General features: G+C 44.3%; 2 protein-coding genes across 10 annotated transcripts in view; both read right to left on the reverse strand.

The window, feature by feature from the left end:
• The window catches only part of Pou2af1 (POU class 2 associating factor 1), a 35922-nt gene extending 30078 nt beyond the window's left edge, over window positions 1-5844 (reverse strand). The window contains exon 1 of one of the 2 annotated variants that reach the window (XM_013511006.1): window positions 5763-5844. In XM_013511006.1, the coding sequence (XP_013366460.1) occupies window positions 5763-5772 (10 nt within the window). In that variant the 5' untranslated portion in view covers window positions 5773-5844. Of the gene's footprint in view, window positions 1-4094; window positions 4167-5762 lie in introns of those variants that run through there. The other variant, XM_005378071.2, reaches the window with a different exon arrangement.
• Window positions 1-15524, reverse strand: part of Btg4 (B-cell translocation gene 4) — a 112989-nt gene that overhangs the window by 24034 nt on the left and 73431 nt on the right. For 6 of the 8 annotated variants that reach the window (XM_013511008.1, XM_013511012.1, XM_005378059.2 and 3 more), the window contains 2 exons: window positions 9338-9374; window positions 5586-6108 (listed from right to left, as the gene is read on the reverse strand). The exons of 1 other annotated variant lie outside the window; for it this stretch is intronic. The gene's annotated coding sequence lies outside the window, so the exon portion shown is untranslated. Of the gene's footprint in view, window positions 1-5585; window positions 6109-9337; window positions 9375-15524 lie in introns of those variants that run through there. One more of the 8 variants, XM_013511014.1, reaches the window with a different exon arrangement.

The raw sequence follows: 15524 nt of genomic DNA on the forward strand, positions 1-15524 counted from the left end.
GAATGCCCTTGGCACGAGAGAGATGGCCTCCAGTCACACTGACAAATTCCCATCAAAATAGGTATCTAGCAGGTGTCTGTGCTGCATTTTGTAGGTGAGAAAACCAAGAATTAGGTGGTTTTCATTATTATAGTCCAGGACTGCCATAAATTATCTCAAAAGATAGTCAAGAAAGCCTGGTGGTCATTACATTGGTTTTTTCCGGTACCAGGAATCGAACTCACGACCTTACGATTGCCAGGCAGGCACTGTGCCGCTGAGCTAAATCCCCAGCCCCATTATCTTTGATGTTACTATTACCACCAAACTTTGGAAAATAACTTTTGTAAAAGAAAAATTCTCCTATTCTACCCACCACATGGTCCTTCTAAGGCAGAATGACTTTTTTTTTTTTTTGCATTATCATTGTTTGTCATCACATGCCACTGAATAATGGGCTTTATTTATTTGCTATTTTTGCTGTAACAACAGTACCTCCCCCCAACTCCCTGCACGATTTTTGGAAACCTTGAGAAATATCTCCCATGATATTTCTATAAATACTTATTAAGCACAAACTCCATGCTGGGAATTGTGCTGGATATAAGGACTAATAAAGTAAGGAAGTCCCTGTGTTTAAGCAAGTGATTACTGGTAGGAAGAAACTGAAGTCCCACGACATTTCCTAGAAAATGGTTCCCACCAAAATTACACAGGATACTTATTATGGAGAGATAGTTATCCTCCTGAGAACCTGATTCAGGTCCAAAGTGGTCCGTAACTCTGTCGGTTGGTTTGGGGGGGACGGGGTTAGTTTTTTTTTTTAAACAAGCATTTCAGGTAACAGTGCTTTAATATTTAGGAAGCACTAACCTAGACAACCAAAAACTGGCCTTCCTTTCTTCTCAAGAGCCCCTCTTCTATCTATCCTCTTTCAAGTCTCCTTCATTGGAATGCCCCTAGAAAGCTTTATTAAAAGAAAAATAAAAACCTCCAGTTTAAGCATTGCATGGAACATTCCTTTGTCTAGCAAATCACACAATCATTTCTCCAGCAGGGAGCCTGGCACCGTGAATGCTCTGCGCTCAAAAATGATTGTATTCCTGTTGTACCCCATGGAACACTGACCTGGTGGCCCACTCTGCCTCGCAGGCCTCTCCTGCTTTTCTGTATAGCATTCAAAATCCTCACTGCTTTTCTGTATAGCATTCAAAAGCCGGCAGTGACAGAACTTCCTCAAAACACAACTATCAGGGGTGCTTTTGGCCTGACCAGCTACAGACCAATGCCCTGTTCCCCCTTGAGCTATAACTCAAAACGAGTGAAGTAAAGTAAGTTTGCCCAATGACAAGCAATGCTTATCAATCATCTTTTCTTCTGAAGATGCAACAAAGGAAACTCCTCTTCCTCTTCCTGAAACACCATGCCCCCCAGTGACTCAGGTTTTTACCAGCTGTATTTCATGATTTCTGCCCAGGCACTATGGAAATAGGAACAGCAATAAAGCCGAAGTCCATTTCCTTGTGAATCAAAAGGAGTTTATTACAAAAAGGCAAAGGCGCCAACATGTGAGCACAAGTCTATTTGCATGCGTGGCATGCTCCTGGGCAACTTTCGGTCATGGGTGGAACTAGAGGGCCAGCAGCTGCACTGATGTTTTTTTTTGAACTGCCGCTTCTTTAACTTGATGGGTGAATAACTTCAATCAATGAATGAATGAATGAATCAAGAGATTGAGAAGACAGAAGAGACATAAAAATAAAAGATAGTAGAGGAAGAAGAAAATAGGAAGAAAAATGGGTAGAAAAGAGAAGAAGGCAATTCAAAGTTGTAGACATCTTGAAAGTCCAAAAGAAAAAGAAAAATGCCTACAAATACAGAGCAGTTAATTTAATTAAGGAGGATTTCTACAAAAGGCGTTTGTTGGTCATGCTGACACCAGCCTGAGACAAGTAAATAAAGTAAGCTAAGCCTAGTTCATGTAAACACAGAGACAAGGCCAGATACTGATATCTAATCAACATTCAGGTGTCCATGCTCCCCTGATCCAGGCAGCTCTATGGCCACCAAAGTGTACTACACCAAGCACATGGTAAAAGCTATACGTGGTAGTCATTATTATTGTTATTATTATTTTACTAATAATGAATATGATTTTGAGCCTGGTGTCTACCGGTTTATGTGAGGAAAATACCCCCCAAAAGTAATACGTATAACAAGAACACAATAAAGGTAAATTGACTGGAAGGAGTACTATTTTCTAAAAAATAAATAAAACTCCTTTAATATGATTCATAAATAGGCTCAGTCATATGATAGGGTGGGGCAGAAAAGGATAGAGGATAGCACAATTCCAGAAATTCCACATGGGTCTTCCACCTCCAAAGCCAATAGAGCTAAGGGTTCTGGAGCACTTCCAATGCTTTGAATACTTCACAAATATTAGTTCATTTAATATTCATAAAAATGCATTCAAAAATGAGCTTCATTTTACATAAAGAGACAGTGTGAGGTTAAGAAACTTAGCTAAAGCTGAAAGCCAGGAGTCTAACCTAGGCAGTCTGACTCCACTGCATCGGTCAGCACATCACACTGTCTCTGTGTAAGAGTTAAGTCCCAAACAGTCACTTATTCGCCCTTCCATTCATTTACGCATTCATTCAGCCATTCATCCTGCAATTATTTGCTAAATGTCATCCTGTCGCTACCCAGACTGTACCGGGCATTGAGGACATAGCTGTAAACAAAAAGTAAGCTCCCGATTCATAGAGTTTGCATTCCTGTGGAAGTGGAGAACAAGTAGAAGATAGACTATCTTCCCGCCGGAACAAAGAAAGCAGTAGACCGAAAGTATTTCTCAAAATTAACATCCTCAGACACATTCAAACAAGCAGTCCTAAAATCCCAGCTGAGGGATATAGGTAAAAAGCACCAACAGCATTAAACCCAGATACTCCACATTCAGCAAATATAACAAATATCAGCCGAATGCCTCCCACTGCCTTGATAACGACAAAGTACAAACTGAACTCAGGGAGGCCCAGGTTCAGTCAATTAGATCACTAGAAGGAAGAACCAGGGCTCTGGTGAGCTTACCACTCTGTCTATAGATTCCTCTGAAAGATTTGACTAGAGTGAGTCGGGAAGCTAAAACTCTGAAGAGAATTCTGCATATCCTAACTCTCCCCCTTCAGAGGCTCCCAAGTCCACTTGGGCAGTCCAGGATGCAAGTCAGACAACTTATCTCCCTGAAACAAGACAGCCATTGTGTACCCATAGTATGGACTTGGTCAACACTCTCCAAAGCAGAGCCCAAGAAAGGAGATGTGGAAAAAAGAAAAAAGAAGAAAGGAGATGTGCTAGGAGGAAGGAGTGTTGACCAGGGCATATGACCTATGCTCAAGTTCCACCTCATGCTGCAACTCTGGGAGCTCCATCCACCTTCATAACGTTTCATGAAATTTGAACTCAACCCCTTTTTCTTAGCAACACTCAGGGTAACACTAAAAGACTCCGTAATAAAAAGCAATTAGGAATTTGATTTCTGAAATCAGATCTGGATTACATCCCAGCACTAATACTTAAAACGGAATCTTGAGCAAAGTACTCAATATTCTGTCCCTCAATTTCCCCGTCTATAAAATACAGATACAATAATTCCTCACCAAGCTGCTGTGAGGATCAAATTAAATACAGCCTGAGAAGACATACCCTGTCCGTGCTGGCTACTGTCTTAGTAAATACTGAGCCAGGAGCCAAACCAGGAACAGGTCCAGAGAATGTCAAGAGTGGGGAAGAAGAACAGGCAACCAAGTCCAGCTCATTCCTGTGATCTGTGAGACCTGCCTCTTCCATACATGGTATTCAAATGAATGCCAGATGTCTGGCCCACCTCTACTGCATCCTCATTTCTATTCCACATGTGCCCACTCTGATACCCTCCTTGGACATTTGTGCCCAGCTCCATGCCTGGGCTAAGAGCCATGCCTCCTACCCAAATGAATAATGTCAGGAATGGTCATCTGGTGATAAAACTCCTCCCACTCACAGAGGCACGGGCCTGCCTTTGTTGGCCCAACAGTGTTAACACGGTGGGTGAGCCCCAGCACACTCACGGAAGCGTTCATCCCACATACAGAGATGGACAGTAGATGTGGTATTCTGTCCATTACGTCTCTCTCCCTCAAAGCTGCTTCATCACAGCTTAGTGTCTCTGGTTCAGAAGAACTGGCTCCTGGATTGTGAGGCCATGAAGTAAGGAAAAGTCCAAGTGGTCTGGATAGAGTGGAAAACTCTTCCGGGAATGGAGAGGGCAGTCCTCAAACACAACCAGGAAGTGAAGAAGAAAATGACAAGGCTGGGGAGGCTGGGGCTGGGACATCGAGCCCCAGCTCCTGCCTTCCTTGAGGTGCCCGGAGGCTCTGCTGCAGGTGCAGTCAGATGCGCCAGGGGAGGCTGGCTTGGGGTCCCATGTGGCTTCCTGCCTGGACAAACACACCTCCGCAGCCCGGTGGGCCGTCGCCCCGCCGCGGGCCCCTCGGGCAGCGCTCACACTGGCCCATTGTTCTTCCGCCCGTTGCCAGCTCTTCGGCTCAGCACTGTGCCCAGCAACCGCAGCAGAGCCTTGCCTGGTCCGCACACCCTGAGCGGGTCCCGGACGCAGTGCTCTCAGACTTACAGGTACCGCAGAATCTTAACCTCCTCTATTTCAGGGGCCTGCAAGCCGGGCAACAGACACCAAAAGAGCATGTTGCAGAAAGGCCATTCCATTAACCAAGGTCTCCTGCTGATTTCCACCCTAGAATCTTAGTCGTTTACATGAAAGCAGATCACCAAGTACAAAAACCAGAGAGGAAAAAGGGCTCCAACTCCAGTGAAAAAGACTGGGTCTCTCATACTTCGGCTTTCTTGCCCCTCAGTCCGGTCAGCCCCACAAGCATCCCCAGAGATGGTTTACCCTCTGCCATACCCCTTTAAACTCAGCCTTCAAACTAACATCATTTAGACTGACAGGAAGACAGACTTCCTGCATGACCTCCACCTCCCCAGCCAGGTCTACTGGCTGGTACAGGTATCTCCCAGAAGCCTCCCCACAGAGATGCCTGTCTTCGCTAGGCCTGCCTGGTCCAGACCTGATGCTGATGTTGGAGGCCACAGTTTCAGTGCTGGGGCCCTTCAACCTCCTCCCCAGCTCCTATCCAGAATGGTGGGAGGGGGACTTTAGGTAGCAATTTAAACCTGAGACTGGAGGGCAATTTAGGTAACTCCTGGCATAAGAGCAAAATACTTCTGTGCTAAGAAGCAGCAAGCTGGGGATTCTTGGAATGGGAATGGATTCGATGGCCCTTTCTAGTACATGGAATTTCTAAACTGCCTTCGGACCGGGTGATGTTCTGAAATCTATTCCACCCTGATTTATGGGGTGACCAGTCAGTGAAGGAAGGCCCACTGCACATCCCCAAAGCAGAGCCTCAGTTCACTCTGCTCTTCTTGGGCTTCTTCCAGGCCCACCCCACATGCCCCTCCAGCTAAGTCCACCCATGTGCCCTATTCTGCTGCAGTTCCAGCCGGTACAGCACAGAATGACCACTTATTAAGATGGGAACATTCGTTATTCCCTCACTCTTTATCAAAAGCTAATGTGATTTCCATATGTCTGAGTTTCCATTGATCTCCTCCGAAAGGCAAGACACATTGAAACCATAAATGTCAATGCAGCCACAATACCAATGGTTCATACCCATCCTGGCCTGCAATATAGTTCTGTGCATTGGTCTGCTTACTTCCCAACATCCTTCCAAGTCTGTCCTAAGCATGCATCTTTCACAAAATTACTTCCAGTCCTTTTAGTGGGTTCATGATTCCACCCTTACTTCTAGATAGGTGATCATAATGCTATGAAATCTTCATTGAACATTCAAGTAATCTTGTTTGTTTCCATTACTTAATTGATGTCTTGTGGGCAAGGATCAAGCCTTCTTCAAATCTCTCATAGTCCCCAGCACTGTGTTTTATATTGTGATTTTCACACTGTTGGTATTCCATTAGTACTGGTTGACTGACACGTGCAGTTGGCTAGGTCTCCATAGCTGTCATAGATCTGTTGCATTCAGAGAAACAAAACTAGGGCTGAAAAAGAACATAAGAATAAATACACATTTAATCTCTTAATTTCTTAGTTCATTGCATATTTTCCCTATGCAAATATTCATAAATTTAATCTGCATGACAGAAATCTCCTGCCTCTCAATACCCACAATTCTCCTTCCAATTCACTTCCAAACTGCAGCCAAAAATCTTATTTTTCATGCAAATCTATCGTCTTCCCCTGCTTTAAACCCCTCAGAGGCTTCCAATTGCCTGTAGGCCCTGGTCCAAATCCATCTCACTTCCTAGGCCCTCCAGGTCTGGACTTGCCGCCTTTCAAACTGCATCTCCTATCACATTCCACCATGCTTTCTAGGATCAGGCCTATTCAGCCTGCAGTTCTGAAAACCTCCATACCAGGGTCTGTCTACGCCAAGTCTTTATACCTATCCTCACACAGACCCCACCATCTCTTTCCTTCCCCTGCCCTTCAACTTTCAGTTTCCAGATTAAACATCCCTTACTTGGAAAGCACTTAGCAGAGCCCCAGACATACGATCTAACCACTTGCTAGATGTTTGCACAGCATGCTTTATCTCCTCTTCATTAGCAGGCTTCTTGCTTGCTTGCCCTTCTAGATCCTGTGGCTACAGAGAGTGTCTGTCTTCTTCATTTTGATATCTCCAGTACTAAGATTAGTGCTCACTGAATAGGATTGAAATGTTACCATATTTTAGCCAAATGTTCGGGAAGTCTTTCCTATTTATAATGTTTGCAGGCCAGGAAGACGCTGTATTTCAAGTGAGTGCTTTGGGATGACTGTTTCTGAGATAAAATTTACACTTAAATAGTGTGCAAAAGAATTCCATAGCCGCTAGTTCCGTACAGTTTAGCTTAACAAATAAATTATTTATTTCTACTACCACAACCTTACTCTCCCCTCCCCATCCACAACCTCATTTGTGGTCTGAGGCTTGGGGATCCCAAGAAGGAAGGAGGGTAGCCATGACCACAGACATAACCACTTCCAATTATCACTATTACCCAGTGTGTCACTGCCGTTTTAGGTAAATCATTCCTACCCTTACTACTGCGAAAAATGGTTCTCACTCTGTGATTATCTACAAATCTGTGGTGCCTTCAGCAGACCCAGAGCCACCAAAGATGACTTGGTGTGTACACAGTTGGCCAACCACAGGTGGAAAGCGGCTTCACAGGGCATTCCTGACATCTACCCACACTCCTTCACTCTGTACTAACGTGTCTCAGATATACCTTGGCCCTTTGGTTTAAAGCAGTGGCTCTCAAGTCAGCAGCAGCAGCAGCAGCAAACATCAGAATCATGTGGCAGATTTAATAAAATGCAAATTGTTATGCCCCATCTCCAGAATTTCTGCCTCAGGACATCTAGTTCAGGCCTGAAATTTTGCATTGCTAAATGCCCAGATGATGCTGAGGCCACTGACCCAGGAACCACAGAGTGAAAACCTCTCACTTAAACAGGGAATGGTTTTCAGCCCTGGTCGTGAATGAGAGTCACTTGTGGAGCTTTTTCAGTTTTAGGGTGTGAGTGGGGCCTGGGATTGTGTATTTTACAAATGTATCACAAGTGATGTAGACCCGTGACAAAGACTGAGCACCTTGCATAAATGTTTAAAGGTAATGTTCCCTATTAGGGGCTAATGCTTTAAGGTAGAATCATTTATTATATGTGTTAGTATGTGGGGTTTTTGGGGTTTTGTTTGTTTTGTTTTCTTGGTACCGGAAATTAAACGCGAGACCTTGCGCTTGCCAGACAGACGCTTGTGCCGCTGAGCTATAACCCCAGCCCCTGTATGTGTTAGTATGAATGAGTTCTTGAGCGGTTTTAATGGAGGGAAAAGAAGTACTAGGTTCTGGAGCTAGAGGGATGTGTGGATGAGGCACACCCAGAGGACGTGAACGGAGGCAGTGAAACTCCATCTTTAGTCGCTTCCCATGGTGGGTTGTCCAGACTGTAGAAGCCCTTTGCAGGAAGTGCCCTTAAAGCTACAATTCTCACCTGCCTTGGAGGCTCTTACTGTCTTTGGCTCTGCTTCTTGTAAGACTTTCAAGACTGTAAAAATGGACTGTGTGAAAAATCCAGCTGATCAGACATTCTGCCTCATCCCCTGGACACCACGTATTCTGTGGCCATGGGAAAACTCTTCCCTGGGCCTCTTGTGTACTTTGTGTTCCAGAGAAAGAATGGGAAACACCCAAATATGAATTTGATCATGGCTCCTCTTGTATATAAGCACTAATTAGGTCTTAAACTTCACAGCTTTCACTAGAAGAAGAGACAGACCTCATTAGCAGAGAAAATTCAGCCAGATGCTTACCCCGATGCTTTTTAACTCCAGATAAAGTAAGTGGTGGGATTTGGGAGAAATATTTTTGTCAGTTCCTTCTCCCTGATGCAAGCTTTGAGTATCACTGCCCTTTGAGAAAGTCCAACCTATTTCTTTAGCCCCTTCCTGGCTTTAAACTGGCTCGGTCTTTTAAGGGAGTTGCTCCCGTTGTTCCTGGAACAGCAAACTCTGAGCACGAACTCCAAACTGAATAGAGAGGTTCCACTTTCAAACCACAGCATCTCCAGCCCGGAATGAGCCTGGATAGAAGGGGAATGAGACTTCCAGGCCATAGCTGAGGTTGGTGGAACGGGATTCAGGGAAGTGGAGAGAAGACATGAGATCCTCCTGCCCCCAGGGTGGCAGATAGCTGTGTGGGACCAGGGCATGGAGGTGTTTACAAAATGTGTTTCCCTCAATCTTGTGTTGTCCTAAGAATGGCCTAATACAGACCTTATTCTTGATCTTCAGAAAGGAAGGGGGGACCCTGGAAAGAACTGGGATGGAAAGCAGGGAGAAGAAAATGGTTGTAACAGAGAAACTTAGACCCAGGAGGCCTGGGATTCCTCTTACTGGATGAGTAAGCAAGATATAAGACTTAAGACTTGTACATCATTAAACCAAAATTAAATGCCAACAAAAACCACTGTATTGCTATGTCTATTTTCATAGTTACTGAATTAGATTATATTCTCCATGAGAATGCCCATCACAGTATCTTAACTGAGGACAAGCATTTCAAAGGTATGTATTGAGTGAATAAATGAATGGTGCTATTGTGGGCTTTGCACAAAGATAATTAGAGAAATCCAACCCATACTTTATTGAAACATAAAATCTAAAAAGGTATAAATTTAAGAAAATTGGGGCCAGGGATACTGCTCAGCAGCACAAGTGCCTACCTGGCAAGCACAAGGTCCTGAGTTCGATTCCCAGTACCTTAAAAAAAAAAAGAAAATATATAGATATATTTATATACAGTATAATACATACACTCACATGTCAGAAAGTATAATAATACTAGTAAGCCAAACTGAGAGAAAGGAAATTCTATGTCAGTAAGGATGGTTGCCTATTTTTCTTCAGTGCTATATAATCAACACCTAGAACAGGTTTGGCACTAATAGAAACTGAACAAATATTTGTTCAGTAGATGAGTGGATTATGCCTCCTACAGCAGCCAAAGCTGTGCCTTCCAGATCCTTCCACAGCTGGTGTGTAGGAAGACAGGGGTTCCCACAGAGCCTTGTCAGCCATCCCAGCCCAGAGGCGGGTTGGCATATGCTGTGTGTCTCTCACTGGCCTTCAGTGGCCTTTCCGAGTCCATGATGTGTACAAAAGACTGTGTTTTTAGCCAAAGTGAAAAAGAAACAGCAAAGGAAAAAAATGAATACCACATCACAAATGCCACCACACAGTCATTTCCACATCACAAGTTGTGTGGACTTGGTAAAGAAATTCAATGGAACCGGATAGCTCTTTGCAGAGTGGAGCTTTACATGAGAGCCCCCAGGCAAAAGTTTCAGATTGAGTTCCTTTACCCCTCTGAATTTCCAAATCAATATCTCTTCAGAGAAAGACTTCTCTTGTGGGGGCCAGAGTGCTCACACGGCCTTTATGTTCCTCTTCCTATGGGTTCTTAGTTAGAGCCTGTCTCTGGACAGAGCACCGGGAATTTCTCTACTTCAGAAAACCTCAAAGTATAGTTGCAGGTTACGAAGACAAAGCACAGTTGTGTACACAGAAGTGTATCTGAGATGTGAAAAGGAAATTAACTGTGCTTTTTACACTTCAGAATCCCACGCTCAAACACTTCTGCCCTCTTCCAGGCACTCCCATTACGCAGTACTCACATTGAGATGAAGACTCTTCTCTTCACCGTGACCCTATAATTCCTGGGGAAAGACATGACTTGCCTAGATGGATGTGCCCTTGCCTGCATTGTGGTAAGGGAGAGAGAACTCAGTGGCGTGTTTCTTCTCAGGGCCAGACCTGTGAGTTGCAGAGGAAGGGATCTGAGAAGGATCCAAAAGCCCATCCAACCAAAACTAACTTCCTTCCTCTCCCCCCACAGAGCCCACAGCTGTCTGTATTAATTTTCAGCAACTTACCTCCTTACCTCCTGAAAAAATGTATTACCTGGGTGCTATGACAAATTAAACCCCTGTCATACAGGGAGAAATTGGTATTTGATTAATCAAGTCATCTTAAAATGTCCCAAGGAAATGGGCCATGGAATGTACTGATTAGATGACAATGATGGTATTGATGATGACAGTGGTGATACTGGTGATGTTAATTATAGTGATGATAATGATGGTGATTCAAGAATATTATTAGGGCTAAATAAGAGAAAAGCATCATTTTAGATGTTACTGTTCGATATACTATGGCCAGTTATTATGGCTATCATACTGTGAAATATCGTTACGAGCCCTCACATTCACTTTTATATATCCATCTTGTAGGTGGGAAAAGCTAAAACTCAAGGAGATTGACTACCTTGTCCAAAGTCACCCAGCTAGGAGATAAAGGGCTAAAACAAAGACATGAAATGGTGCCCTAGACCACACACCCAAAACATCCGGGGTTAGGGAGCAATTTGGGGCCCTAGGAAAGGTAAGAACATACCACCAAAGGAGTAGGCAGGGAATCTTTTGACTCAAGAGCTGGGCCCAAGTGGCCCACCTCACTATCTCAGTTATTACTCAAGGGGCAGCAGACCTCAAATTAACTTCTCTACCACCTCTGATAAAGAAATACATAAGAAAAAACAAAGTTGTTTGTTTCAGTGAATGAGGCAGAAGCTTCCGAGTGAAGAATGAATATTCTTTTACTTAAAACTATCTCCTTTAGGAGAAAAGACCAGTCATCCACACTGGGTACAATGTTCCCAAGAAAACAGAACTTTGAGAAAAAGACCAGGAAATGAATGGGACATGATCAGCAGCATGCTCCACTCATTTCACAGTATCATTTTCCATGGAATAGCTTCAGGTGTTATCACATTATCATTTAATATTAACATCTTGTTAGGGGCTGGGGATTTAGCTCAGCGGCAAAGCGCCTGCCTGGCAAGCACAAGGTCGTGAGTTCGGTTCCTGGTACAGGAGAAAAACCAAAAAAATATATATATATATTAACATCTTGTTATATTAGCCCGTTTTTCACCTATCAGATCTTTTCAATTAGATTGCTAACTCACTGTAGACAGAGACCATAATTCTGCTTCTTCTTCTTCTTTTTTTTTGTCTTTTTTGAGACAGGGTCTCGCTATGCCGTTCAGACTGGCCTTAAGCTCACTTTGTAGCCCTGGCTGGCCTCAAACTCATAACTATCCTCCTGCCTCAGCCTTCTGAGGGCTGGAATTACAGGCGTGCACCACCACACCTGGCCATAATTTTGCTTCTGTTACATATCATCCCCCTCGACTACACTAGGCAGGTGATGCTTGGTGAATGTGGTAGGTGCTTCATGAGTTTTGTGGTCTTATTTCTTCAGTCATTGCTTCTGCAGCAGGGTCAGCTGTTTGGGAACAACGGTGGAGACTGAGACATCAGAACCATGAGAAATGATAGTGGTGGCGTTCAGGGATAGGTTCTTATTGCCTAGAGTGGGGTTGGGCTCACTGGGACCCTGTTGCCCCAGATAAGCTGCTTTCCAAGTAGACTCTTAATAACCATCTATCTTTATCAGGTGACCGTTAGATGGGTCTCTGCCTGTACCCAAGCTATCAGCTCTGCCTCCTGCAACTGCAGTGCCTCACTGCAAAAACAGACTGTACGTTCTTATTCCACTGAGCTTCTGAACTGCTTTCCCCACTGACGCATGCCTTGCACACTACACTTCCTTTTCCCCAATCTCTTGTTTGCAGCCTAGGTAGGCTGTTCAGATATAGCCTACTTAGTTGAACCAGAAATGAGCAAGAGGTGAGGAGGGCTTTGAGAACAGGGCAATGGGCTGTGGGTACCTGAGTACAGAAAAGCTGGCAGCCTCCTTGTTGGAGTTAGCCTATGCGTTCTGCTTATGGTATCTCCTTCATAGGGGCATTCCACAAACAATTACCAACCCAGAGCCAGGCACTGGGGAGGTGACAAGAATGAAGCAGATATAGGCAGCACGTTTGCAAAACTCATAGCTCAGGGAAGCTGACAATGTCCACACACCGCGAGCTCTAATACTACAGGCAGCCTACTGCATTTCAAATCCTGCTCCTGCTCCTGCTGAATTGCCTTAGGCAAGTTACTTAACTTCTCTGTACCTCAGTTTGTCTCCTATGAAATTTAGACACCAAGTGCATACATGTATTACAGGAAGTAACATATATATCACTCATATAACAAGGTATACATAGCACATGATAAACAAGTAAAAGTTAGTAAAAGTTATTATTACCAGTAAAAGTTATTATTACTTAGTAAAAGTTATTATTACCACACATCATATATTATTATATTCTATTAAATATATAACATGTACTATAAATACTACAGTATACATACCACATATATCATATTGGTATCTAGTATATGTATATATAGTATGTTGTATAAATGGCATATAGCATATTATTACATTAAGATGATTACATATCACATGTACTATAAATACTACAGTATACAGATCACATATATCATATTGGTATCTAGTATATGTAGTATGTAGTATAAATGGCATATAGCATATTATCACATTAAGATGATTATATATCATTATTACAAGATTCTGTAGTAACACCAAGGAAAGAGTGATTATTTTTGACAAGGTAGGTAAATATGTCGTTGTAAAACAGCACAGTCATTATTTGTTGAGGAACATTTGTGGGAGGAAATGATGCACACCTGAGACAAAGAGGTCAAAACAGAGAGTCTCTGCCTGAGGATGGGAGTGCCAGAGGGAGCCTGGACAGCCTGGGGACTTTTTCTTTACCAAGAAATTCAGACTCAGACAAGATTACAACACAGAAGCTAACGAAATCATCTTCAGGTCCACGCCGCTGAGATCCCCATGCATTAATTCATTAACCCAAGAGTCCTTTCCTATGAACATAACATGTTCCTCCTGGTAGATGTAGACATAAGAAGAATCACTACTTTCTATTGATAGCGGCTTTAAGTAAGCGAATATTATAAGACAGTGAGACTCACGCTATTATCCAGGCACCGTGAGGTGTCTGGGGAGAACTGAAGAGGGATGCCTAATCAGCTCACAGAGGATGGCTGAAGGCGGGATGCTGTGACCTCTGAGATGCATTGTAAAGAAGTGGAAGGCAGCGTTAACCCAGGAAAGAAGGAAGGGTAACGTCTTTTCAAAAGGAAAAGTTGGAAATGGGAGTTGACGCAGATGCTTGTGGCTATGGAAAGCTGACAGCACACTCATCTTTCTCTATGATCTCTGAGAGGGATGGGAGAGGTGGCACAAGAAAGAAAAATCTTAAAAATCACCTGTTTACCTTGGCCTTGACAGTTGAGTTCTGGGTGTCTAGGGTAGGGTTTGGACATGTGGCTTGGTGAGACCCTGGTGCCCCAAATAAGCATTTTTCTGAGTAGTGGAAAGTGCCACTTGCCTCCACTGTACAGCTGCTGGCATCCGTTCTGAAGTCCAGAAGCAGAGCCCAGATCAGAGGGTGTCACAGCAAATACTGGAAGGTGATTCTGTGAGTAGGTTCTGACCGAAAGTGAGGAGACAGATATGAGCAGGCATGATGGATGTCTTTCAGGAAGACATCTGAGCCTGTCTTTCAGGAAGAGCCTTCTGAGCGCATGGCAAAGGAGGCCGTGAATCTACCTGGGAAAACACATCCTTCTGCATTACAACTGCAGACGTATAGATGCAGCTCCAGCCACACCAAGCTGCACTGTACCTTCCCACCCCCGCTTCAGCCAGCTGTGGTGCTGTGGTATCCTTCCATCCGCTCCCTTCGATCAGCAAAATGTCACCGTGGGAGCAAACTGACAGTGAACGTGTCTTTCATTTGCCAGTTACTCATGTATCACTTGTAACTGTTCTTCTGTATGATTTATGTGTGTTATTTAGGTGTGGGTGTGTGTGAGTGTGTGTGTATGCACACAAACGTGCATGTGTGTGATTTAACTTTTCCTTTATTTGCAGCTGGTATCCCCACTCAATTTTCATCAAGTTTCACATGGGCCAGGATTGTCCTGTATTTAACTGGATTCCCTAGAGCACAAGGCAGATCTGCTGCACATATTCATTAAGCTTTTGTTATTGGAGTGCCTCTTCTACAGAGTGAAAGTCAATCCCTCTAGGGCCCCTCCAGGGAAACCACTTTGGATGGAGGTTACAAATCCTGAGAACTGCCCGGCATAGTGGCACACTCCTGTAATCCCAGCACTCAGGAGGCTGAGGCAAGAGGATCATTGCGAGTTTGAGACCAGCCTGGGCTACAAAGTGAGCTCAAGGCCAGCCTGACTGCACAGTAAGACCTGTCTCAAAAAAGACAAAAAATAAAACAACAAATCCTGAGAGCTGAGGTGTGTCCCCACTCCATGGGTTGGCCTGAGGAGCCCTGCCTTGCCCTGCTGAACTCTCCCATCTGGGGCTCAGGGAATGCCTGCAGAGCTCCTCCTCTCTCACCTTCATGGGAACTGACAGCTTCACCACACACATGTGGGTGTGCGGTGTCAAGTCACTAGCTGGTGTTCTCTGCTGGGGCAGCTGTTTTGCTGTGTTGTTTTCCTGCCTCTTCCTGAGAAGATAAGATCTGAACAGGCTTGTGGTTCTCTCCCACCGGCCCTCAAAGGCACCAAGCAAGTCAAGTTCCCATTGCTGAGATGCCTCCTCAGAATCAAGTCCCACTTCAGTATCTGTAATGAGACCTGGGTTCCTGGAAATCAATAGCAGAAAGCCACAGCCTCCCAGAGCACAGGGTTGGATCGATGCCTCTGAGTTTCCCTTTCTTCTTCAGGATCTCCAGGCAAAACTGATTTGCCTGTGCTGAAAACTAACTGGGTTCCTTCCAGCTGGGGAGGCTAGAGAGAGTTGAGGACCCAGCGGAGAACTCACCATGCAGATCCTGGGGGAACATGGAGAGAGGGGAGCAGACTTCTCAGGAGAGTAAAAGACCAT

This window comes from Chinchilla lanigera, unplaced genomic scaffold (genome assembly GCF_000276665.1).
Source record: "Chinchilla lanigera isolate Chin_1 unplaced genomic scaffold, ChiLan1.0 scaffold00011, whole genome shotgun sequence".
In the NCBI taxonomy this organism is placed as follows: Eukaryota; Metazoa; Chordata; class Mammalia; order Rodentia; family Chinchillidae; genus Chinchilla; species Chinchilla lanigera.